Source organism: Bison bison, unplaced genomic scaffold, assembly GCF_000754665.1.
Source record: "Bison bison bison isolate TAMUID 2011002044 unplaced genomic scaffold, Bison_UMD1.0 scf7180017864183, whole genome shotgun sequence".
Classification (NCBI taxonomy): Eukaryota; Metazoa; Chordata; class Mammalia; order Artiodactyla; family Bovidae; genus Bison; species Bison bison.
This window is the reverse complement of record NW_011494755.1, coordinates 6,994,847-7,018,540: the sequence shown is the minus strand read 5'-3', so window position 1 is coordinate 7,018,540 and position 23,694 is coordinate 6,994,847. Positions and strand designations below refer to the sequence as shown.

At 42.5% G+C, this 23,694-nt stretch overlaps 1 protein-coding gene across 1 annotated transcript in view; it reads left to right on the top strand.

Annotated features, from left to right (window-relative positions):
- SVEP1 (sushi, von Willebrand factor type A, EGF and pentraxin domain containing 1) overlaps window positions 1-23,694 on the top strand; it is a gene marked incomplete at its 5' end in the record, with an annotated part of 208,166 nt that overhangs the window by 29,643 nt on the left and 154,829 nt on the right. The window contains 2 exons of the mRNA XM_010843623.1: window positions 5,269-5,524; window positions 9,279-9,455. Of these exons, the coding sequence (XP_010841925.1) occupies window positions 5,269-5,524; window positions 9,279-9,455 (433 nt within the window). The remainder of the gene's footprint in view (window positions 1-5,268; window positions 5,525-9,278; window positions 9,456-23,694) is intronic.

The window sequence follows — 23,694 nt, the reverse complement described above, 5'->3', positions numbered from 1 at the left end:
TGTGAAGAAGGCTGAGCTCTGCTGTATTGATGCTTTTGAACTGTGGTGTTGGAGAAGACTCTTGAGAGTCCCTTGGACTGCAAGGAGATCCAACCAGTCCATTCTGAAGGAGAGCAGCCCTGGGATTTCTTTGGAAGGAATGATGCTAAAGCTGAAACTCCAGTACTTTGGCCACCTCACGCGAAGAGTTGACTCATTGGAAAAGAGTCTGATGCTGGGAGGGATTGGGGGCAGGAGGAGAAGGGGACGACAGAGGATGAGATGGCCGGATGGCATCACTGACTCGATGGACGTGAGTTTGAACTCCGGGAGTTGGTGATGGACAGGGAGGCCTGGCCTGCTATGATTCATGGGGTCGCAAAGAGTCGGACACGACTGAGCGACTGATCTGATCTGATTCACTAAGTGTGTACTATTTGCCAAGCACTGTGCTAGACATTGGGAATTAAGGAATTGAAAAATAGACAAAAATGCCTGCCTTCAAGGAAGTTTCATTTGGGGACAAGACTAGGCTTTTGTCTGAAGTTGTCCTTGCCTTTGTCACCTCTGAATACATTTGAGCTGGGCTGCAAGGAGGTTGAATCAAGTGACCTCCTTCTCTCCCTCCCCCTGCCCTTCATCGCTAGTCTTTGTCTCCTCCTCTAAATAAGGTGTGGATGGTAGAGTTCTAAAAGTTTTTCCTACCTATTTTCTAAGATATCACAAGGTTATATCAGGAAGAGAAACTGTGTTTATTAAAAAAGAAAATATTTTCCTATCCACCAATTAAGATCTTTTTCAAGTATTTTTTTTTTTCTAATACCAACTGTCATTTCTATTTTGAGACTTCACCGGATGACAGAAAACTTCAAGCAAACTCAAATAAGACATTTCTCAAGGACTTCACTGTTGGAAACTGAGCCACATTCAGGAAGGTTTTCCTCTTCCCTTTCACTCTCTAGTTGAATCTAAGCTTTGGAGCTTCTGCAAAGCGGCAGCGTGGGAGGAGTTGTCCACCCCTCAGTCCTGACATTCTCTGCACGACCATCCTCTGGAATTGTCTCAGTTCTCTCATCAGTGGTCACAATGATCATTGTTGGTCGTCTGCATATGGGTTTGTCATCTTTGTCACTTTGGTGCAGTCATATCTTATGGCTTCCAGGATTTCTTCCAGGATTTCTCCTCTCAGGCAGTTTGAGAGAGGCGTGGCTTCCATGGTCCATGCTGTCAGCCACTTAGTTCAGTTCAATTCAGTCGCTCAGTCGTGTCTGACTCTTTGCGACCCCATGGACTGCAGCACGCCAGGCCTCCCTGTCCATCACCAACTCCTGGAGTTCACTCAAACTCATGTCATGAGTTGGTGATGCCATCCAACCATCTCATCCTCTGTCATCCCCTTCTCCTCCCGCCTTCAATCCTTCCCAGCATCAGGGTCTTTTCAAATGAGTCAGTTCTTCGTATCAGGTGGCCAAAGTATTGGAGTTTCAGCTTCAGCATCAGTTCTTCCAATGAATATTCAGGACTGATTTCCTTTAGGATGGACTGGTTGGATGTCCTTGCAGTCCAAGGGACTCTTAAGAGTCTTCTCCAACACATCCTAAATATTGCAGGACTGCTCCAGAAGTCTTCACATTGCACTGATTCTCTCTCCTAAGTCTCTCCAGGAATATACAAGACTCATCAGGTCCTCTTCCCTTGATCATCCCACATAGTTATGTTCTGTTGCCTCATATCACTGTGACCAGTGGCACTTCTGTGGGACTTAGCACTATCCTAAATAAGCACATGGAATGAGAACTCATACATCCCTATACCCATCCCCATAAAGAGATGTCAGTCATACTCCTTCTGTGACTGAGTTGGGAGATATGGAGAGATTGGTGTAGAGCAGAGAACTTCACAGCAATATCTAAAATCTCTTGTTCTCGAACTCTCTTTCTCTCCTTGGAGTTTTTTTTTTTTTTTTCTTTATTATTTTTTACTTGTTATACAACTTTAAAGGTTGCATTCCAGTTCCAGTTATTATAAAATATTGGTTTTGTCCCCCGTGTTGTACAATACATCCTTGTAGCCTACCTTACACCCAGTAGTCTGCACTTTCCACTCCCCTAGCCTTATCTTGCCCCTCCCTTTGTCTCCCCACTGGTAACCACTAGTTCGTCCTCCATATCTGTACGTCTGCTTCTTTTTTGTTATATTCACTAGTTTGTTGTACATTTTAGGTTCCACATAATACCATATAGTATTTGTCTTTCTTGTCTGACTTATTTCACTTAGCCTAGTGCCCTCCAAATCTATCTTGCGGAAGATGTCAAATTTTCTTTCTTTTTTATGGATATGTAATATTGCAGCCATGAAATGAAAAGACGCTTACTCCTTGGAAGGAAAGTTATGACCAACCTAGATAGCATATTCAAAAGCAGAGACATTACTTTGCCAACAAAGGTCCATCTAATCAAGGCTATGGTTTATCCTGTGGTCATGTATGGATGTGAGAGTAGGATTGTGAAGAAAACTGAGTGCCAAAGAATTGATGCTTTTGAACTGTGGCGTTGGAGAAGACTCTTGAGAGTCTCTTGGACTGCAAGGAGATCCAACCAGTCCATCCTAAAGCAAATCAGTCTTGGGTGTTCATTGGAAGGACTGATGCTGAAGCTGAAACTCCAATACTTTGGCCACCTCATGCGAAGAGTTGACTCATTGGAAAGACCCTGATTCTGGGAGGGATCGGGGTCAGGAGGAGAAGGGGACGACAGAGGATGAGATGGCTGGATGGCATCACCGACTCGATGGACATGAGTTTGAGTGAACTCCAGGAGTTGGTGATGGACAGGGAGGCCTGGCATGCTGTGATTCATGGGGTTGCAAAGAGTCGGACACAACAGAGTGACTGAACTGAACTGAACTGAATATTGCATTGTGTATATATACCACTTCTTTTTATCCATTCATCTGTTAACAGACACTTAGATTGCTTCTTGATCTTGGCATTTGTGAATAATGCCGCTATGAACTTTGAGGTGCATGTATCTTTTTTTTTTTTGCTTTCTTCAGCTATAGACCCAGGAGTAGCGTTGCTGGGACATATGGCAGTTCTATTTTCAGATATTTGCACAGCCTCCATACTGTCTTTCACAGTGGTTGCACCAATTTACATTCTCAGCAGCAGTGTACATGTGTTCCCTTTTCACCCCATTCTCACCAACGTTAGTTACTTCTGTTCATTTTGAGGAGAGTCATTCAGAGGTTCTTTCCTTGTCTGGAGTGAGGAATTAGCTCTCATGTACCGAGTATTCATTCACATCTTCTGTTACTCATCAAGAGGGTAGATTTTTAAGCTTTAAGAGCCAAGCATTTTGATGTCGACAGTAAACAGATCTTATTATGATTAGTTTATGCCAATAAATTTGAAGCTAGATGGGGGGGGCACTAAGACTTTTGAGACTGTCGATTGAGCCCCTTGGTGTGTGTCCTTGGTAAATGTCTCCATTAGTGTCTCACGTTTCCCTGCAACACACACCTGTCCTCAGTTCCTGTCTTCAGTGTGGCCCCTCGGCACTATTTGTTTTTATTTCACTGTTTTTTTAATTGAAGTATAGTTGATTTACAGTGTTGTGCCAATCTCTGCTGTACAGCCAAGTGACTCAGTTGTACACATGTATACATTCTTTTTTTCATGTTCTTTTCCATTGTGGTTTATCGTAGGATATTGAGTATAGTTCCCTGTGCTGTACATTAGGACTTTGTTGTTTATACTTCACTTGGTTTTGGCGAAGGAGTGGAGTGAAGTGTTTGAATACCTTTTCTCAAAATGCTGGCTTTCCAGATGTTTTCCAGAGTAATTTTTAGTTTGTTTATAAATTCAGATTTTGCTCATAGACTCTAAAACAAGTTGGCAGCAATTACTGAATTAGAATAAATCCTTCTTGATTATGTACCAATGAAATATGTTTTCTATAGACATGAACCTTAAAATCTGAGAATCTAGAGCTTATAGTTGAGTCTGTCCCCTAAAATGAATTGAGGCAAAGTTATTTTTAAGATCATAATATCTTCTTTTAACATTAACAGAACCCTAGGTTCCAATGTTGCTCTTCTTGAATCACTGCCTAAAAACATGGAATTCTTTCTAAGGACTTGCCAGAAAATGTCCCCTGGTGCTTCTTTACCTTTCTGACCCATTTCTAATGAACAGCAATATCAGCGAGTTTAATTATAAACCAGGCCAACCATTGAATCTTCTGTGCCTCTACAGTATGATATTACAAAATATCAATGGCAATAAAATATACACCTTTTTAAAAAGGCTTGGTTTTTTTCTTTTTATGTATGAGAAGGAATAGCATGTAACACTATAAAGCATAACTCACTTATCCTAAAACATTAAAGCCCAACTAACAAATTGAGTGAAGTGGTAGTATTTTCTCATGAAGATAGGACACCACCGAAAAAACAGCTGATTTTTGTGCTGATACTGGGTGGTCCAAAAAAGACGAAGTGTTGAAGCAATTCTCCAATTTTGGAAGAACAGTGGAAAAACAAATAGAGGAAGCAAGTGAGCCATGGTTAACTCTGGAAAAGACGTATTCTGCTAAATTTTCTTCTGGTTCAGCTTTTACTGTTTGAGCATGAGGTGGTTCAGCTAGGTAGGTAAGTGGGTAGCTAGCTAGATATGCTAGGAAGTAGATATATAGGACTCAGATTTGGTCCAAATTTTGAGCCTGAAAATCAATTTAAAAATAGCTTAACAATAATTGATAATACAAATTCATTCCATAAACATTTGTTGCTCTTTATTAGCAAGCTCTATGCTAAGTAGTTTTTATGGACTTCTACAGTGGCTCAAACAGTAAAGAATCTCCCCTCAATGAAGGAGACCTGGGTTCGATCCCTGGGTTGGGAAGATCCCTTGAAGGAGGGCATGATAGTCCATTCCAGTATTCTTGACAAGAGAATCCCCATGGCCCGAGCAGCCTGGTGGGCTACAGTCCATGGGGTCAAGCAGAATCAGACATGACTGAAGCAACTTAGCACACGTGGCAATAATCATAGTGATGATGAGGACACTGATGATGTTACAAAATGCTTTTGAGTTTTATTATGGTTCTGTGAGAAGACCGTCGTAGGCGCTTATCTGTGCCTGTTTGTTTTACCCTCACTGATCAGTGCTCCATTCCTCACGCTTGTAGAATGTTAATGCTGGACACAAGCACTCCGTTGCCTAGTAAGGGAGGCGCAGAGTAGGACACACAGTACAGACTCATACTAACTTTCTCTGTTTTGTTACAGCAAATTCTTCGTCATTCTAGAGAAAACTCAACAAAAGTTATATTTCTCATTACGGATGGATATTCCAACGGGGGAGACCCAAGACCCATTGCGGCATCACTGCGAGATTTTGGAGTGGAAATATTTACATTTGGCATATGGCAAGGAAACATTCGAGAGCTGAATGACATGGCTTCCATCCCAAAGGAGGAACATTGCTATCTGCTCCACAGTTTTGAAGAATTTGAGGCTTTAGCTCGCCGGGCATTGCATGAAGGTAATGGAAGCTTAATGGCATACCACAGTGCCTTTATATGGGGTTTCCTTCTTGCTTACTGCTTGAAACCCACCCCGCAGGGAAGGCAATACCAAGCCCTATGGGGTCTTTGCTGAGTGTGCTAGCCATGCACCCCTTGTGTATTATGAGATGTGTTGAACTTCATACATAGAGATGACACTCTGACCTTGCAACAGGAGTATTGTTTTGTTTTTTAACAGCTGTGATATATTTTCACTAAAATATCCGTATGCTTCCACCCAGGACCATTAGAATCAGGGGAATGAATGGAGGTGTGTTTTAAGGCCACACACGGAGTCAGGAATCTTGACTTAGATTTCATCTACAGTTATCTGGAAGGATGAAGTAAACATTGAGAGACAGCCTTCGTGAATCTCACCAGAATGTTTCCAGAAATATTCGTGAAGATTAGAGGGATAATAAATACTTAACACGTATTTATTGACCTGATGACTGAGCGACTTCACTTTCACTTTTCACTTTCATGCATGGAGAAGGAAATGGCAACCCACTCCAGTGTTCTTGCCTGGAGAATCCCAGGGACAGGGGAGCCTGGTAGGCTGCCGTCTATGGGGTCACACAGAGTCGGACATGACTGAAGTGACTTAGCATAGCATAGCATATGATATGCTTATGGATAAACTGAAGAGCAGTGAGAGCAACAGAGGATAGCATCAGTAAATCCATTCATTAAGTTCTTTGCACACTGTTTATAGTGATGTTTAGTTGAATGACTTAAGTCAGATGATGAACTTCCAGGTGTGGTATGGGCATGTATGTTACTGTGATCCAGAAGAGAAAGTGTAGATTTGAAGTAGGGGATTGAGGATATAGCCTCAGACCAAAGCCATGGAGCAAATTAGGCTTGATCTTTCAGATATCCATGTAAAAGATTCAGTTTGATGGGTAAATCATGGCAACACAAGATTTCCTCACAATTAGTGATAAACTTCCCTGGTGGCTCAGATGGTAAAGACTCTTGCAATGTAGGACACCCAGTTCAATCCCTGGGTCAGGAAGATCCCTGGGAGAAGGGAATGGCTACCCACTCCAGTATTCTTGCCTGGAGAATTCCATGGATAGAGGAGCCTGAGGGGCTATATAGTCCATGGGATCACAAAGAGTTGGACGCAACTGAGTGACTAATATACACACAAAATAAATGGGTCAGCCCTACTGTAGTTCCAACAGAAGAGTTTGGAGCAGCATCTCAGGCTACCTGTGGATATAGCAAAAAAAAGTCCCAGTCAGTCAACTAGTAACTGAGTGGCTTTGACCAAATTATTTAGCTTTTGTACTCCTTAGATTTCTTATTGATGAAATAGGATAGAAGAAGACTATCTACTTCATAGGTTTGTTCCAAGGAATACATGGATTAATACATAGAAAGCGACTAGAAAACTTACTGAGGGCTTATAATACTAAGCTGTCAATGACTGTCCATTATTGCTATTATTTTAGGCAATTTATCTAACATCTGTGACCTTCAGTTTTCTCTGCTTTTAAAATGGAGCTATTATAACATGTGCCATATAGTTTTGTCAAGAGGATTAAATGAAATATTTCAATTTCACCAATGTAATATTTGGCACATGGCAGAAGTTCACTACCTGGGACTTTTTTTGTTTGTCCTTTTCTCTGGGAAAAGTGATATGTTGAGTGGGAAGACAGAATGGCTGTTGCACTAGCTGGGATTATGAAATTATGAGTGTTATTAGCTGCATCTTAGAGGACTTGTTTCCAGTCCTACCAGCCTTCTGTCTTGGAGGATGGGGGCCTTCTGCCCTAATGTGAGTCAGAAACTGGATGGGATAGAGTCTTCAAGGAAAGGATTTTGGTTACCATATTGCAACAGGGTTTTGAAAGGCATAACTTTTATTACTGTAAACTAGAATCTAAAATGTGTACTGCTCTGATGGAGTTTCCAGATTCTGTAATAAAAGATCCTGTTTTTTCTGAAAAACGTGATCAAAGCAAAAGAAATTAACCTCATTTCCCCTGTCTTGATGTTCTCTGAAGTTGCATCCTTTTTTTTTTTAAATAGTTTTTTATTTTCATACAATTGTTAAAGTTATTTCCATTTAGTTATTGCAAAATACTGGCTGTATTCCCCATGTTGTACAATACATCCTTGTAGCGTAATTCACATCCAATAGTTTGTGCCTCTCACTCCACCACCCCTCTATTGCCCATCCCCCTACTGGTAACCACTAGTTCTCTGTATTTTGGGGTCTGCTGAAACTACTTTCAATTTGGATGAATCTGCTTTTTAAGATTCCCAGGGTGGTTCTAGGGGTAAAGAACCCACCTGCCAACACAAGAGACTTAAGAGATACAAGTTCAATCCCTGAGTCAGAAAGATCCCCTGGGGAAGGAAGTGGCAACCCACTCTAGTATTCTTGCCTGGAGAATCCCGTGGACAGAGGAGCCAGGAGGGCTACAGTCCATGAGGTTGCAAATAGTTGGAAATGACTGAAACAACTTAGTGTACTTTTGGCCTCAAGACTGTCCGTGTTTGTGGCCATTCTCAGTGGACGTAGGTTCTAGAATAATAGCTTTCCCCATATACAAGTTGTTCACTTATCTCTTCCAGACCTAGATGCCGGTGCACCAATCTTACAGCTCCATTTTTCTTGCTCCCTAGACTTCTAGATCAACCTGTGTCTCAGAGGTAATTCCTAGGTGCCCATGTTGCATACCCACACCACAGTCTATTGCGTGGGGCTTTAATAGGGTACTTGGCTGTACTAGTCTCTCTTAGGGCTGGACTCTTCCCTTTACTTTGTCCCTGTCTATTATTGTTCGGGTCTTAATGCGTTGACAGAGATGTTCCGTAACTGAGGCCATCACCTGTCTCTTTTCTGGGTATTCATTAGCAGTTCATGTGTATTGCTGAAACTCACCCATTTGAGTTCCTACTGTGAGCCCATCACTGGGCCTACCACCATGGACCTAGTACTGAAATTTAGGCTGGGACTTTGGAACCTCTTCCACAGGGTAAATAGAACTTACTGTGTGCCTGATTCTAGGCCATCGATTCTTGGTAAGTCATAATCAACTTTACCCTGCCCTGTTAAGTCACTTTCAGAACAGGACAGCTCTGCCTGGGTTCTTGAATTCCCAGCATGGCTCACTTCAGAGCATGGCTCGAGTAATCAGTAATGGTCACCTTTTACATGTGAAAATTTATTTAGAATTGAGAGACAAACCAGATCCTAGTTCTGTGATTCAATGTGTGTGGTGCCATTGTTTCAGTGTTTAATCAAATAATTATAGAAGTAAAGGTATGTGTTTTAAGTCAGTTGCCCATAATCAACACTCTTAGGCAGCAGTCAGGGCTGCAGCTTTATTTGTTTATTTGAGCAGGGACTCTAGAAATCTGGTTACTGCTGCCTGACCTCATGCTGGTGGGGAAGCCAGGAGACTGACCTGGAGAACCGACTGCATAACTTCCTGCTGCATCTGGAGATTCCTTGCTGAAATGACTCAATTTCTGCCTGACCCTGCCTGGCCTGGAGAACTGGGGATGAGGTCCCAGACTGAAAGAGCTTAACCGGCCGCACCACATCCCCAGCCTGTGCTTGTGCAAATCATACACTTTGCTATTCGGATGGGAGTGGGGAGCGATTGGGAATTTGACGGAAATGAAAAGATATTTCCTCGTAACAAGAGAATGTAACATTCCACTGCTCATTCCTTTTTTTTATGACCTCCCTGTCGTATGTGCTTGTAGATCTGCCTTCTGGGAGTTTTATTCAAGAGGATATGTACCATTGCTCCTATCTGTGTGAAGCCGGCAAAGACTGCTGTGACCAGATGGCAAGCTGCAAATGTGGGACTCACACGGGTCAGTTTGAGTGCATCTGTGAGAAGGGCTATTATGGGAAAGGTCTCCAGTACGAATGCACAGGTGAGTGTCTGATCTGTGTCAACTGTATCAGTTGCCTTGTTGCTCTGTAGGAAAGGAGCCCCGCGCTCAATGGCTTAACCACAAAGAATTTAGTATTGGTTTTAGATTTTTTTTTTAATGTGGACCATTTTTAAAGTCTTTCTTGAATTTGTTACAATATTGCTTCGTTTTTATTTTGTTTTTTTGGCCATGAGGCACTTGGGATCTTAGTTCCCCAACGAGGGATGGAACGTGCTCCCCCTCCATTGGAAAGCAAAGTCCTAACCACCGGACCACCCAGGAAGTCCCAAGAGTATTTGATATTGCTCATGAATCAGTGAATCAGTTGGGCAGCACGTTTGGTCCTCAATTTGTGGTTGACCGTGAGTAGGGTTGGCTGCCCTGCTGATCTTACCTGAGTTCTCTCACCTGTTTGCGCATCAGCTAGCTGGGGACCTGGGGACTTGCCCAGGCTTGCCCAGGACGTCTAGGGTGTTGTTCATGTGGCTTCTCAGACTCCATGAGGCCCCCCAGTCTTGTTCACGTGGTGGGCACAGAGTTCCAAGAGGAAGTGGAAGGCTTCAAGGACCTCTTGAAGCCTAGATCCAGATCTGGGAAGGGGGAAGGTTTGGGGCTTTTTATTTGTAATCAGTCAATAGCCAAATTGTCAAAATATGCTTCATCCTCTGTGAGAGATTGAAACAAGTCGGATTCTGGTCCTCAGGGTACCTGGAGCTTGTGGGATTATCACCAAAAAATGTAACATTCACTTTATGGTCTTTTAGCTCCTCATAAGTCTCCACAAAGGAACATCAAAAAACTCTAAAAGTGACATCACTTCAAAATGTAATTCACTTCTTTGACATCTGTAATTTTACCTCTAGGTTTCCTTACCATAATATCTTTGTAATTTTAATATTTTGTTAGAAAAACAACTTAGGATTCTTGTGTTTTAAATTATATTTTAGGAAATATCGACTATTTAGAAGTAGTGTGTGGTTTTTCTGTGACAGCATCTTATTTGTTCTACTTTACTTAAAAAGCAGCATGGTTTTTAGAGGGTTTTTTTGTTTCTTTTTAAACAACTCTTCTGTGGTTTGCTGCTTGGGAAAAATGTATTCCCATGGAAATTAACACCCACCAGGAGAATTTCCGGGCAGTAGGCTTACTTTATACTGTCCGGTGCGGCTGTTCACTGCTTGTTTCGTGTGAATGTTGTTTCATTGTGACATTTGGAAGGTAGGTAGGTCTGCTCTGTAACACAGAAACGTGGCTCTTCCAGGGTTGAACTTCCCAGTTTTGACCTGATCTGTTTTTCTCTCTTTTCTTCTCCTCGTGGAACATTTCTTTTTGCTTTTTCTACTTGCTGTTATTTGTTTTTTAAAATTGAAGTGTAGTTGATTTACAATGTTGTTCGTTTCTGCTGTACAGCAAAGTGATTCAGTTATACGTGTATACATTCTCTTTTTAATCCTCTTTTCCATTGTGGTTTCTCACAGGACATTGAGTACAGATTCCTGTGCTGTACAGTAGAACCTTATTGATCCTTGCTGTATATAAGTGGTGGCATCTGCTGGTCCCAATCTCTGATACTGACTTTCATTCTCATTGCCCCTCATCTCCCTTCCCTCAGTTTCTTCTCCTCCTCCCCTCCCCCATCCCACTGGCCCTGATCCCATCTGGCGGACACCCTTCCTGGGTGCAAGCATCCACACTTGCCCAGCAGAATCACTCCTTTCTTGGCCCCGTTCCCATTCCACCCAGCAGGATTTCTCATTTAAGCGGGGAGAAAAGGGGGGTTGTAGAGAGTCAGCCCAACTGCCTCTGAGTTGGCAAAACGCCTCCCCTTGAGTCTTCCCACACTTCCATGAACAGCACAGCTTGGCAGCCTCCCTGACGCCCCCTCCTTCCCTCCACCCTTTCAAGCCCACCAAACACAGTCAGAAGCTCTCGTTTTCTTTGCTGCATGCTGTAGTCAGCACATCTGTTTCCGTGTGGTCCGAGACTGAGCTGTTCCCTGCCAATAAGCCGCTGCTGAGTGGCTGCCCAGCAGCCTCAGCCATGCTGTGCCCAGCCCCTACCATTCCTGGGCACTGTAATCTTGCATCCCAGGGGACAGGCTGCATGAAGAGAGGGAGGCAGTTCACAAACCCACTGCCCCCAGTTACCCAAGTCCCTGTGGCTGCCACCAGTTGTGCATTCCGGGCTGAAAGGCACAGCTGTCTTTAAGATGTATGCAGTGGGTGGGCCCATCAGTGCAGCCTCAGCAGAGGGGACAGAAGCGCTTTGGCTGCTGGTTCTAGCCAGGAACACCAAGCACAAAAGGATTCATTTATCCATCCCTTTGCTTCAGTTAGTAAGCCTTCCTTATGTGCAAGATTTCAGCTAGATCCAGTTCATTGATATAAAAGTTGATGTTATCATCTTCGATATTTGTTTCTTAGGGATGGGAGAAAGTGGTATCGGAACTCTGAGTTGTGCTTTGCACACTTGTGGTAGGCTCTGCTCATCACTGGTTTCTCCTGCATGCTACGAGCTAAGAAAATAAATTATAACCTTCCCATGACCTGAAAGACTCATTACTAGACTCTTACCGCTTGGAAAGGCAGAAAGAAATATTGGCTCTACATCATCCAGTACTGAAAACCTGGAAGCCGTGAGCCCCTTTTAAAATACAGTTAGTTGATAGATGTTCCTGAGCACTTTCTCTGTGCCAAGCCCTGTGCTAGGCACCAGGCAGGGGTTCAGTGGGCCGATAGACATGGTGCCTACTTTCTAGGAACTTACAGTCTAGCTACACAAAGCGATTTGTAATCACAGACTGTGCTGTGTTGATACAGTATGAAGGAGGGATCCCAGGGAAGGTTAGGCTAATATCCTACTCTCTAAACCGAGATCTGAAGGGTGGCTAGATGATAGTTATTTTTTTGCTTCAGGAGAGAATGTTACCTTTTGTTCAGAATAGTTGGAATTCTGAGCACTTGTCCTCATCGTAGAAACAATGCCTTTCCAAAGCAAATCATCTCTCTTTAGAGCCAAAAGAAACCTTAGAGATTATCTGCTCTAAACTCTTTATTCTACAAGAGGAAATTGAGGTCTCAGGGAAAGGTGAGTATTTTGCTCAAGAGGGCATATCCCACCTGCAATCAGCAGGACCCAGGAAGGGACCCAGGACATTTTTCTCTAAATCCTATTCCCAAAATATCATACTGCTTATTTTGCATTTTTTTCCTGAAAAGCTTCTTGGATTCATTGCTTTTCAGAAACCGTAAACACTGAATTGTACTCAAAGTGTTTAAAAAATGCAGAAAGACTGGCTCACTTTCAGCCTCTGACACAAACTATGTCACTTTGAATGATTAAGTCCTTCTAATTCTCTGTTCCTTCTGTAAAATGGGCTTCGTAATCGTATAGTTTTATATGTGTGTGGGTGTGTGTGTGTGTGTGTATGTGTGTGTGTGTATGTGTGTGTGTGTGTATTCTTTGTCATCTGATCCACTGGGTGTATATATACATATATGTATGTATATATACATACACCCAGTGGCTCAGATGATGAAAAGTCTCCCTGGCTCGGGAAGATCCCAGTGGAGAAGGGAATGGCTACCCACGCCAGTACTCTTGCCTGGAGAATTCCATGGACAGAGTAGCTTGATGGGCTACAGTCCATGGGTGACAGAAGAGTCAGACATGACTGAGCAGCTAACACTTTGAGTTTCACATGTGTGTGTATACATACATATATGTGTGTATGTACATAGTGGGTTGGCCAAAACATCCATTCAGACTGTTCTGTAACATTGTATAAAAAACCCAAACAAACTTTTTGGCCAACCCAATATATATGTATACTTAAGTATATCTGCAGATATGGGTATGTATATACATATGTATAGATAGATGGTTGGGTAATTGAGAGAATACACTTGGAGTGCCTAGGACAGTATCTGGCATGTCAGTTCTCAATCAGTGGTAGTTACTGTTATGAGATAATATTGTGAGAAAACTAATGAATAAACACTAAAATGCTAATCTCAAGAACGAGATACTGGAAGATAAAGGACAGCATCTCTTTTGTAAATCCTGCTCTTCTGGGTGTGACTAGTGGCCTTCACTTGAGAAATCATGCTGTCGGGAGGATAAGGAGAATCCCTGCATGCAGGTGAGTACCATCAAGAAGCACTGCAGCTTCTAAAGGTGGACAGCATATTGACCTAATGAGTATCCAGTGAAAAGCAAGAATCCTGCATGAGAAAAGGCAGCAGGATAATGTGCCATTGTATACTGAAGTAGAGATTGTTGGCTTGACTGGGGAAAAGTTACATGCTGAGGCAAACTGTATTTGTTAATTCGTAGAAAAGCAGAATACTAGAGCTAGCTATAAGTGTCTTTCTCAACATTCACTTGGGAGATGAGGAAAGTACATCCCACGAAGGAAGTTTTTATTTTTTGGTTGTAAGTCAGTGCTTTATGAAAGGCTGTTGATATTTTGTCTTTTTTAAAAAAAAACTGACATAATTCATTTTCATTTACTGCAGGTATTTTGTATAATTCAGAAATTCAGGTATGGGATTTTAATACTACATGAGCAGGTTTAAAAGGTTGAGGAAATATCCTTCTAGGATTAGTTATTGAACTTAAGCTAAGGGAAGAAGACTCAAAACCTGTGGAATCTAACAAAAAGAAGGTGCTTCCAGTTTCTAGCTCTAGGTTTACTTTCCTCATTCTTCACAGTCAACAAAGGCATTTGAAAGTGATGAAGAGGCTGATGCTGATGATAGCAGTAATAACTGATGATGAGGATAATAATAATAGCCAATATCAATATTTTAGTGGCACTTGCTATATCTCGGGCTTCCCTGGTGGCTTAGCTGGTAAAGAATCTGCCTGCAATGCAGGAGACCTCAGTATGATCCTTGAGTTGGGAGGATCCCCCGGAGAAGGGAGCGGCTACCCACTCCAGTATTCTGGCCTGGAGCATCCCACGGACTATACATCCACGGGATTGAAAGTCAGTCATCCATGACTGACTGTCACTTTACTGTATCTCAAATACCATTTCAAGCATTGATATATATTAACTCCTTAATGTTCAAAATAACTCTCAGGAATAGTGTTCCACTTTAGAGACAAGGAAACTAGAAGTCTGAGAGGTTAAGTAACTTATCCAGAGTCACACAGCTAATAAGAGCTGATTTATGAACCAAAATTGTCCGGCTCTGGAGTCTACCATCTAGCCACAGAGATAGACATTTAACCAATAAACACAATTAAAAATATAATTGCAAAGTGCTGTTATTTAATTTGACCCTTATGAGAGCATCAATATTTGTTTACTTTCAACCCACGAGGTAGCAGTTTCATGCAGTTCAATCTAATACAAGGCAGGAAAAGAAGAGACTGAATGACAGAAAGGACTAACCCGATCTTGCCACTGCTTACAGTTTTTTAATTATTACTCATTATGGAATAAGCTGGGCTTCCCTGGTGGCTCAGCTGGTAAAGAATCTACCTGCATTGTGGGAGACCTGGGTTTGATCCCTGGGTTGGGAAGATACCCTGGAGAAGGGAATGGCTACCCACTCCAGTATTCCAGCCTGGAGAATTCCATGAACTGTATAGTCTGTGGGGTTGCTAAGAGTCTGAGATGACTGAGTGACTTTCACTTCATGGAATAAGCTACAAGTTCCTTAGCAGAGCACAAAGTTTGTATGATTTGACCTCTCTTTACCCTTTGAGCTAAAAGCTGGAACTAGTTATAGTTCCCCCAAAATACCACATGATTTGATCTCTCAGACCTTTTTTCCTGCTTCTTCAAGTCCCCTTTCCCACCACAACTGTTTGCCTTGTTCCTACTTCATCAGACTAGTGATTTAATGGGCAGTGATTTTCTAGTTCACTGTGCATCCCCATTGCCTGCTTTCAATGCCCATCAAGAAAACAGATGTAAGTATGAGGCCAAGTTTAATACCAGAATCTTGAGCAAACAAAGAACTCATTATCTAAATCTGAGGCAATTGCCTGGTGTCCACATCCGCCTTGGGCAGCATGGGATTCTTAGCACAAAGGCACGTGATAAGACTTTTTAAGAATGTATTCAGTTTACTTGAATGCAAAATATTGACATTTGGTTAACTTTTGTCAACAATTAATCAAATACAGTGCATGGTAATGGTTAATTCCCTGGATGAGTCATTTTAAAAGGCTAGTTGTGCATAGCCAATGAACTCCTCTTGTAAATCCAAGCAGTTGCAGCTGTTGTGAATTTCCCCTCAAGGGATTTGAGAGACAGTATGGAGACAATAGGCATCTTGAGGACACTGCTTTGCAGGCAAGGCTCCGTTTCAGTGAATTTGGAATGGTGAGCAGGTTGAAAATTATACCTGGATGGGGGCCAAGGCCGAGGACCAGATAATGAGCCAAAGCCCCAGTTATATTATTTTTCATAAAAGGAGGATACATAATAGAAATGGAAACAGTGAAATATTTACATGGAAATATCTTATTACACATGTAAATATATGCACACAAATCCCTATCCTCACCCTGCACACACACTCATTTTCCTGTCTAACTACTATATCATTTCTTTGGAAAGAGAAAGGACAGAAAGCTGTAGACATTCTTGAATAGAAACCAGAACATTTGGAAATCTTGTTCTCTGAGCAGAGCGTGGCTATTTTTTTCTCCCAGAAAACTTCCCCGGCTGTGCCTAATAATGGATTTGTAAGGTGTAAGGAATTTGTACAATGTATTCCTATTCACTTTTTTATGAGGGAATATTGCTGGCATGTTGACAGTGGCTCTCATCAGCTTGAGGAGGATGGGTCACTGCTGCCTGGACGGGGCTAGTTTGGTTTGCCACTGAATGAGGTAGGGATTCAGTCCTGATGGTGCGTTTTCCAGTCTATCATAATTGTTAAAACAGGACAACATGTATCATTAGACTGTAGGTGTGAAACACTACCCAACTTCAAAGTCAGAATACTGTATTTCAGTTCACTTATTGTCTTCTGCAGCTCTGTGACTTCTGTTTGGTACTTTACTATAGTTTCTATTTCTTGTTGAAGTTCTCACTGTGTTCACTCAGTTTTCTTTGAGTTTGGTCAGGATCTTTATGACCGTGACTTTGAACTCTTTATCAGGCAAATTATATCTATTTAAGGTGTTTTCTTTTTTTCCCTGAAGTTTTGTCTTATTCCTTTGATTAGAACATATTTCTCTGTTTCATTTCCCTTGTCTCTGTACATTGCTTTCTATGTGTTAGATAAAACAGACAGCTCTCTCAGTCTTGAAGAAGTGGCCCCATATAGGGGATGACCTGTATCTTTCAACCCTCCCCAGCTCTTGGTTGTCTCTTAAACTTTTGTGATTGTCCAAGCAGCTTATTTTATTGTACTTTATTATTAAAAAAAAATGTACTGGAGTAGAATTGCTTTACAATATTGTGTTAGTTTCTACTGTGCAGTAAAGTGAATCAGCTCTACCCATACGTATATCCCGTCTTTTCTGGATTTTTTCCCCATTTAGATCACCATAGAGCATTATTGTGGAGAAGGAAATGGCAACCCATTCCAGTATTGTAGCCTAGAGAATCCCATGGACAGAGGAGCCTGGTGGGCTGCTGTCCATGGGGTCGCACAGTCAGACACGGCTGAAGCGCCTTAGTACGCATGCATGCATTGGAGAAGGAAATGGCAACCCACTCCAGTATTCTCGCCTGGAGAATCCCAGGGACAGAGGAACCTGGTGGGCTGCCGTCTGTGGGGTCGCACAGAATCAGACATGACTGAAGTGACTTAGCAGCAGCAGCATAGTATTACTGAGTTGAGTTCCCTGAGCTATATAGGACAGCCTATTTTTATTTTTATGGCATCCGACTCCAGTACTCTTGTCTGGAAAATCCCATGGACGGAGGAGCCTGGAAAGCTGCGTCCATAGGGTTGCTGAGGGTCAGACACGACTGAGAGACTTCACTTTCACTTTTGACTTTCATGCATTGGAGAAGGAAATGGTAACCCACTCCAGTATTCTTGCCTGGAGAATCCCAGGGATGGGGAACCTGGTGGGCTGCCATCTATGGGGTGGCACAGAGTCGGACACGACTGAAGTGACTTAGCAGCAGCATTTTTATTTTTAATGGCTCCCATTAGTTGAGGGTGTGCCAAAACCTGCAGGTGTTCCAATGGGGAGGAATCTCAGTCAGCACCTAGATTCAGGCTGTTTGGAATTCATACCTTCAGGCAGCAGCTTTTAAAGTATACAAATACATACAGTCTACAAGTGGAAGACTCACTGGCTGCCAGAGCCAGGCCATCTGGAGGTGTCCCCAGTGGTAGTCACAAAAATTGGGGCTCCAGATGAGTTTCTAAACTCCTCTCCAGGAGGCCATCAGCAAGGTGTGGCGAGAGGAGAGAGCAAATAAAGATGGCATCCAACTGCCTGGGTTCCCTGAGAGCACCTCTCTAGGCCTCTGTGTGCTTGGCGAACTTGAGGCTACCCCCCAGGCTCCAGAAGAAGCAAATAGGCCTCTTTCATAGAAAGTCAGGGCAATGTTTCAGTCTATAGTCTGTGCAGTGCCCTGGGGGTGCTAGCCTGCCTGAACAGTCTCTCCCATTGTTATAAGGCCCAGAGGACTCCAAAGCAGTTAACCCCCACCCCCCACCACCATCTCCAGAGCCTTGCAATCCAGCAGCATCTCCTGGGAGGCAGCCTCAAAACCCGGCCACCAGAAGCGTGTGAAGCCTCCCTCTGGGAGATTCTGGCATTTTGGTTTGTCCAAGGAGAGCATGAAGTTAGCACCTCCCCTTGGAGAGCTCTGGAAAGGATTGTAAATAGCATTTACACGTGGATTTAATTAGAAACCTGCCCTTTGGGCTGCAGCTAGAAAGCTTAATTAACAGAGAACGTCGTGCTCCCGGGAGCTAAAGCCTCTTCCTGTCTCTTGAGGGCGGAAGCGGTTTAAGAACTTTTTCTCCATTGGTTGCTCTTTCTCCTTTGGGACCTACAAGCATAAGTCCCGCCCACTTCCAGAGCCGAGCAATCTAGGGGTAGCTGCTACTGAGCAGCCACAAAAACTGGGGCACTGGCCATGTTTGAAAGCGCCCCTTTTGGAGGTACTGTGGCTCTAGAGCATAGCAGAGGGAGAGAATATAGATGGTGCCTGTTGGGAGAGAGAAGGAAATAAGAAAAAAGATGGTATCCACTAACCAGCGTGAGGAAGAGAATGAGGGTAAAAGATGGTGCCCCCCAGCCAGCAGGCCTCTGTGTGGGTCTAAACTTAGACGCTTTAAGATGAGCAAATGCACTTGAGTCGTATCAAATCTGGATGCCTCCGGACCCTCTGTCTCTGCGTTGAGCCCCGTGTCAGGTGAGTCATGAAAGACCCCATTAAGAGGCATTTCTCAGTTCCTTACAGTCTGTGGGTTTCTTGGACTTGAGCCCTGTTGGATTTCAAAGCTATATGTTTCGGGGTATTGTCTCTCAGATGCAAGTGTTACAAGTTGGGAGCCCACTGTGGGGTTCAACTCCTCCCTCCTCAGGGAGCAGCTCCAGGTTTTGAGTTCTCTCTGATTTGTGGGTGGCCATGCTGGGATGGGGTTTATGATGAGGTTTTGTCCCAGTTCCTCCTGCCTGCTTCTATGGGGGCTTTGTCTCCTTGGCTCAATGTGTGTGTGTGCATGCTCAGTGGTGTCCGACTCTTTGCGACCCCATGGACTGCAGCACGCCAGGCCTCCCTGTCCATCACCAACTCCCGGAGTTTACCCAAACTCTTGTCCACTGAGTCGGTAATGCCATCCAACCATCTCATCCTCTGTTGTCCCCTTCTCCTGCCTTCAATCTTTCCCAGCATCACAGCTTTTTCAAATGAGTCAGCTCTTTGCATCAGGTGGCCAAAGTATTGGAGTTTCAGCTTCAACATCAGTCCTTCCAATTATCACTCAGGACTGATCTCCTTTAGGATGGACTGGTTGGATCTCCTTGCAGTCCAAGGGACTCTCAAGAGTCTTCTCCAACACCACAGTTCAAAAGCATCAATTCTTCTGTGCTCAGCTTTCTTTATAGTCAAACTCTCACATCCATACATGGCTACTGGAAAAACCATACATAACCTTGACTAGACGGACCTTCTTTCTCTGGGGAATCTTCACAAATCAGGGATGACACCCGCATTGGCAGGCAGATTCTTTACCACTGTGCCACCTGGGAAGCCTTGGCCAATGTGTTGTCGTTGCTTAGATGGCCTTTAGGTTTTTTCAGAGGAAATTGTCCCATATGTATTATAGCTGCAGATTCTGTGTGTGTTGTGGGAGATGACCCGGGGATCCTCCTCCATCGCCGTCTTGAGCGGAGACCTCCCAAAGTCAGTATGTCGTTTTCTTTAGAAATATGCATAAAAATATACCCAATGTTCTGAAATTGTCAGAAAAAGATTATGAACAATTCCTGCTTCTCACTGTAAAATATTCCTTGCTTCCTTCTTCTTTCCCCCAGTCACACTATAAGTAACTTTCCTATAGCGGTGAAAGGGAGACAGAGGGAAAACAATTAACACCTGATAAATAAGTAATCTTCAAATATTTTTGCTCATATAAACACTGAAGAAAGATTGAAAATGCATGTGCCCCTCATTGCTTTTTAAGAGGCCATCCACACTTTTCAACAGGGTTTTTAAAGATGGCATTTCCATAGTACTGTATTGATGTTTAAAAACCATTGTGCAATTATACTCCAATAAAAATTTAAAACAAAATAAAACTGTTGTATTACTGTTAAACATTCCCACCGAAGTCTAAATACTAGAGCAAATTTGATTCTTTCTAGTAGTATCCATTTATGAACAAGCACTTAAATTTTTTTATTGAAGTTGAGTTGATTTACAAGTGTTGTGTTAGGTGTACAGAAAAGTGATTCAGTTATGCATATACGTATTCTTTTTCATATTCTTTTCCCTTATGAAAGTGAAAGTCGCTCAGTCCTGTCCAACTCTTTGCAATCCTATGGACTATACAGTCCAGGGAATTCTCCAGGCCAGAATACTGGAGTGTAGCCTATCTCTTCCCCAGGGGATCTTCCTGACCCTGGGATCAAACCAGGATCTCCTGCATTGCAGGCGGATTCTTTACCAGCTGAGCTACATGGGAAACCCGCTTTTCCCTTCTAAGTTATTACAAAATAGTAAGTGTAGGGCCTTTCCTGGTAGTCCAGTGGTTAAGACTCTGTGCTTCCTCTACAGGGCACAAGGGTTTGAACCCTGGTCAGGGAACTAAGACCCACATGCCTAACAGTGCAGCCGAAGAAAGAGGAAAATACTGAGTATAGTTCCCTGTGCTATACAGTAGGTTGTTGTTGGTTTTATATATATTAATAGTAGTGTGCATATGTTAATCGAAACCCCAGTTTATCCCTCTCTCACCCTTCCCTCTTTGGTAACCAAAAATTTATTGGTCTGCAAGCACCTTTTTTTTTTTTTTTTAAGTGCAGAAACTTTCCATGTTTTCTTAGATCTTCTTACTCCACTTCCACCACATAATTCTGTTCTAATGAAAGTATTTTTATGTCCTAAAGCCTTTTGTTGATCACAGACGTCTACTTCTCTGCTACAAAAATTGTTGATATCAATTGAAATTTTCACATGTTCTGTGACCAAAATGGCTAACAGATTATTTTTTCAATTGTTATTTGTATATAATGTGTCAAACATTATTATACATTTTAATACTTATTACATATAAAAATAAGATACTGTTGGAGATTCACCAATAAGATGGCTTGTTCATTAATTCATGGATCCATGGATTTGTCATTCACTGTTAGAATAAGAGACCTTACAGCATTCATTTCAGTGTTTTTCATTTTTGTAGCTTTCAGTGCTGAAAACCTTCATACAGAAATGTAGATGGGACTTGAAAAAGTTGGGCTAAATTGATGTCACTTAGTTCTAGGAATTCCTCCTGAGTGGCATGCCAAAAATAAATGAGTTATCTTTTATCAAAAAGTGATTCTAAATGATCTCTCAGCTGACAATTCCCTTAGGTCCTTTTTCAATTCTATTGAAACTAAGAAATTGGAAAACTTTTCACCAGCAAAAGGAGTTTTTAGCCCATCATTCCAGTCATTCACTTCCTCGAATTTCTGGGAAGCCCCCAAAGACTGAAAGTTTACCAGGACTTATTAAAAGACTGTCTGTCACTATTTCATTTGGAACCATTTTTGCTTAACGTAATCAATTTTGGGAAAAACAAAATAGTACAAAGTTTAATAAACTTTTTGCCGTTGAATAGTTTTTGATAAAGTAATTTTACCCTAAAATATGCATTAATATATTCTTATCCAAATCTTGGAGCCATAGATTTAGCTGGTTTAATTTCTGAACAAATATCTACCATATCTATTTGTTAAAATATTTCTAACAGTCAAACCTATCCTCCGAATCAGATTTCCTTTCTGAGAAAAAAGGCTAAATAAGCTAATGAACATTCCACCGGCAGTCATATTACTTTAGAATTCTATGATTGACAAACGAGGCAGAGATACTGCCCTGAATTTGTCAGCTGGATGAAATAAGCTGCTGCCACCTTCATTATTTCAGGTTATTTTCTCCTTTGTTTTGCCCTTGTGGGATTTTTCTTAAAAAGTGACATACACTTTGACAGTAGTCAGGGGTTTGAAAAGGAAAAATGACGAATGAACAGCGCTTTTACTCCCCTTCCCCGCCCTGCAACATACATGAATTCGAAAATCCCAGGAATGGACCAAAATGCCCCATTTCCGGTGTCAGGAAATGTTACTGAAAGATACTTAACTGAAATATGTGAAAGACTAGAAAAGTTTCTTTAGGACTTGTGTTGTGATCCAATGGCTATGACTCCATGCTCCCAATGCAGAGGGTCCGGGTTTGATCACTGGTCAGGGAACTAGATCCCACATGCCTCAACTAAGAGGTTACATGCTGCAACTGAAGATTCCAGATGCTTGCAGGAAGATCGAAGATCCCCACGTGGCAACTAAAACCCAGTGCAGCCAAATAAATAAATGCTTTTTTAAAAAAAGACGAAGTAAAAAAATGTTGCCTAGAGGACCTGCTTATTGTGCCTTAATCTGAAGGGTCTCCAGATACAAGATGTTGAATTGTGGTGGGGATTTATTGCCTTGGGGCAATATAAAAAAGATTTAGAAGAGGTGAAAAGTACATGTTGCTTTTGAAAAGGGAACGAAGGGCAATTGTGACAAGGTGCAATAGATGCTTTCTCTGGCACATCAGTTTAGGTAAGAGTACATAGGGATGCTGAAGTCCTGGAAATTGGCTAAGAGAATTCATGCCATACCCACATGCCATACCCACAGGCGAAGACTCTTGCACAGTCTTCGCCTGCTTATGTTCCTCGTTTGCAGAACAGGAGACGATGCGAAAGAATGTTAAATTTTCCTAATGTGATTCATTTCTGAAGATGTTAGCGTGCAGACCCAACTCTCTGGGAGCCCAGAATCCAGCGCTCTCTGCTCCATTTTATTGCCAACAGTCATTCCATAGCACTCATTGCACTGTCCTTATCTGTCAAAGAAATGATTCAGAAATATTTTGCTGCTCCTTCCAGGCTACGTTTAACATAAACCGTTGCTTCTCAGTTGTAGCTTAGCATCTCCTGTGTTTGGTTCCCTGGGCTCTGCATGTAGTTGGTGCTCACTAAATATGAGATGATGAGCCATGTTTGGATGGTAGCCACAGTTAGCAGTTTGAAAATGATAGACCAATCTAGACAAAAGGACTGATGCTGAAGCTGAAACTGCAATACTTTGGCCACCTGATGTGAAGAACTGACTCATTGGAAAAGACCCTGATGCTGGGAAAGATTGAAGGTGGGAGGAGAAGTGGATGACAGAGGATGAGATGGTTGGATGGCATCACCGACTCGATGGACATGAGTTTGAGTGAACTCTGGGAATTGGTAATGGACAGGGAGGCCTGGCGTGCTGCAGTCCATGGGGTCACAAAGAGTCAGACATGACTGAGTGACTAAACAGAAGCTAGACAAAAGTCAGGCTCAGAGAAATAATGGACGCAGTGAGCTTGCTGTATGCTGGCAATACTGAGATATGTGATTGAGTCCTTATGTTGTGTGTGCTAGGTCACTTCAGTCATGTCCGACTCTTTGAGATCCTCTGGACTGTAGCCTGCCAGGCTGCTCTGTCCATGAGATTCTCCAGGCAAGAATACTGGAGTGGGTTGCCATGCCCTCCTCCAGGGGATCTTCCTGAT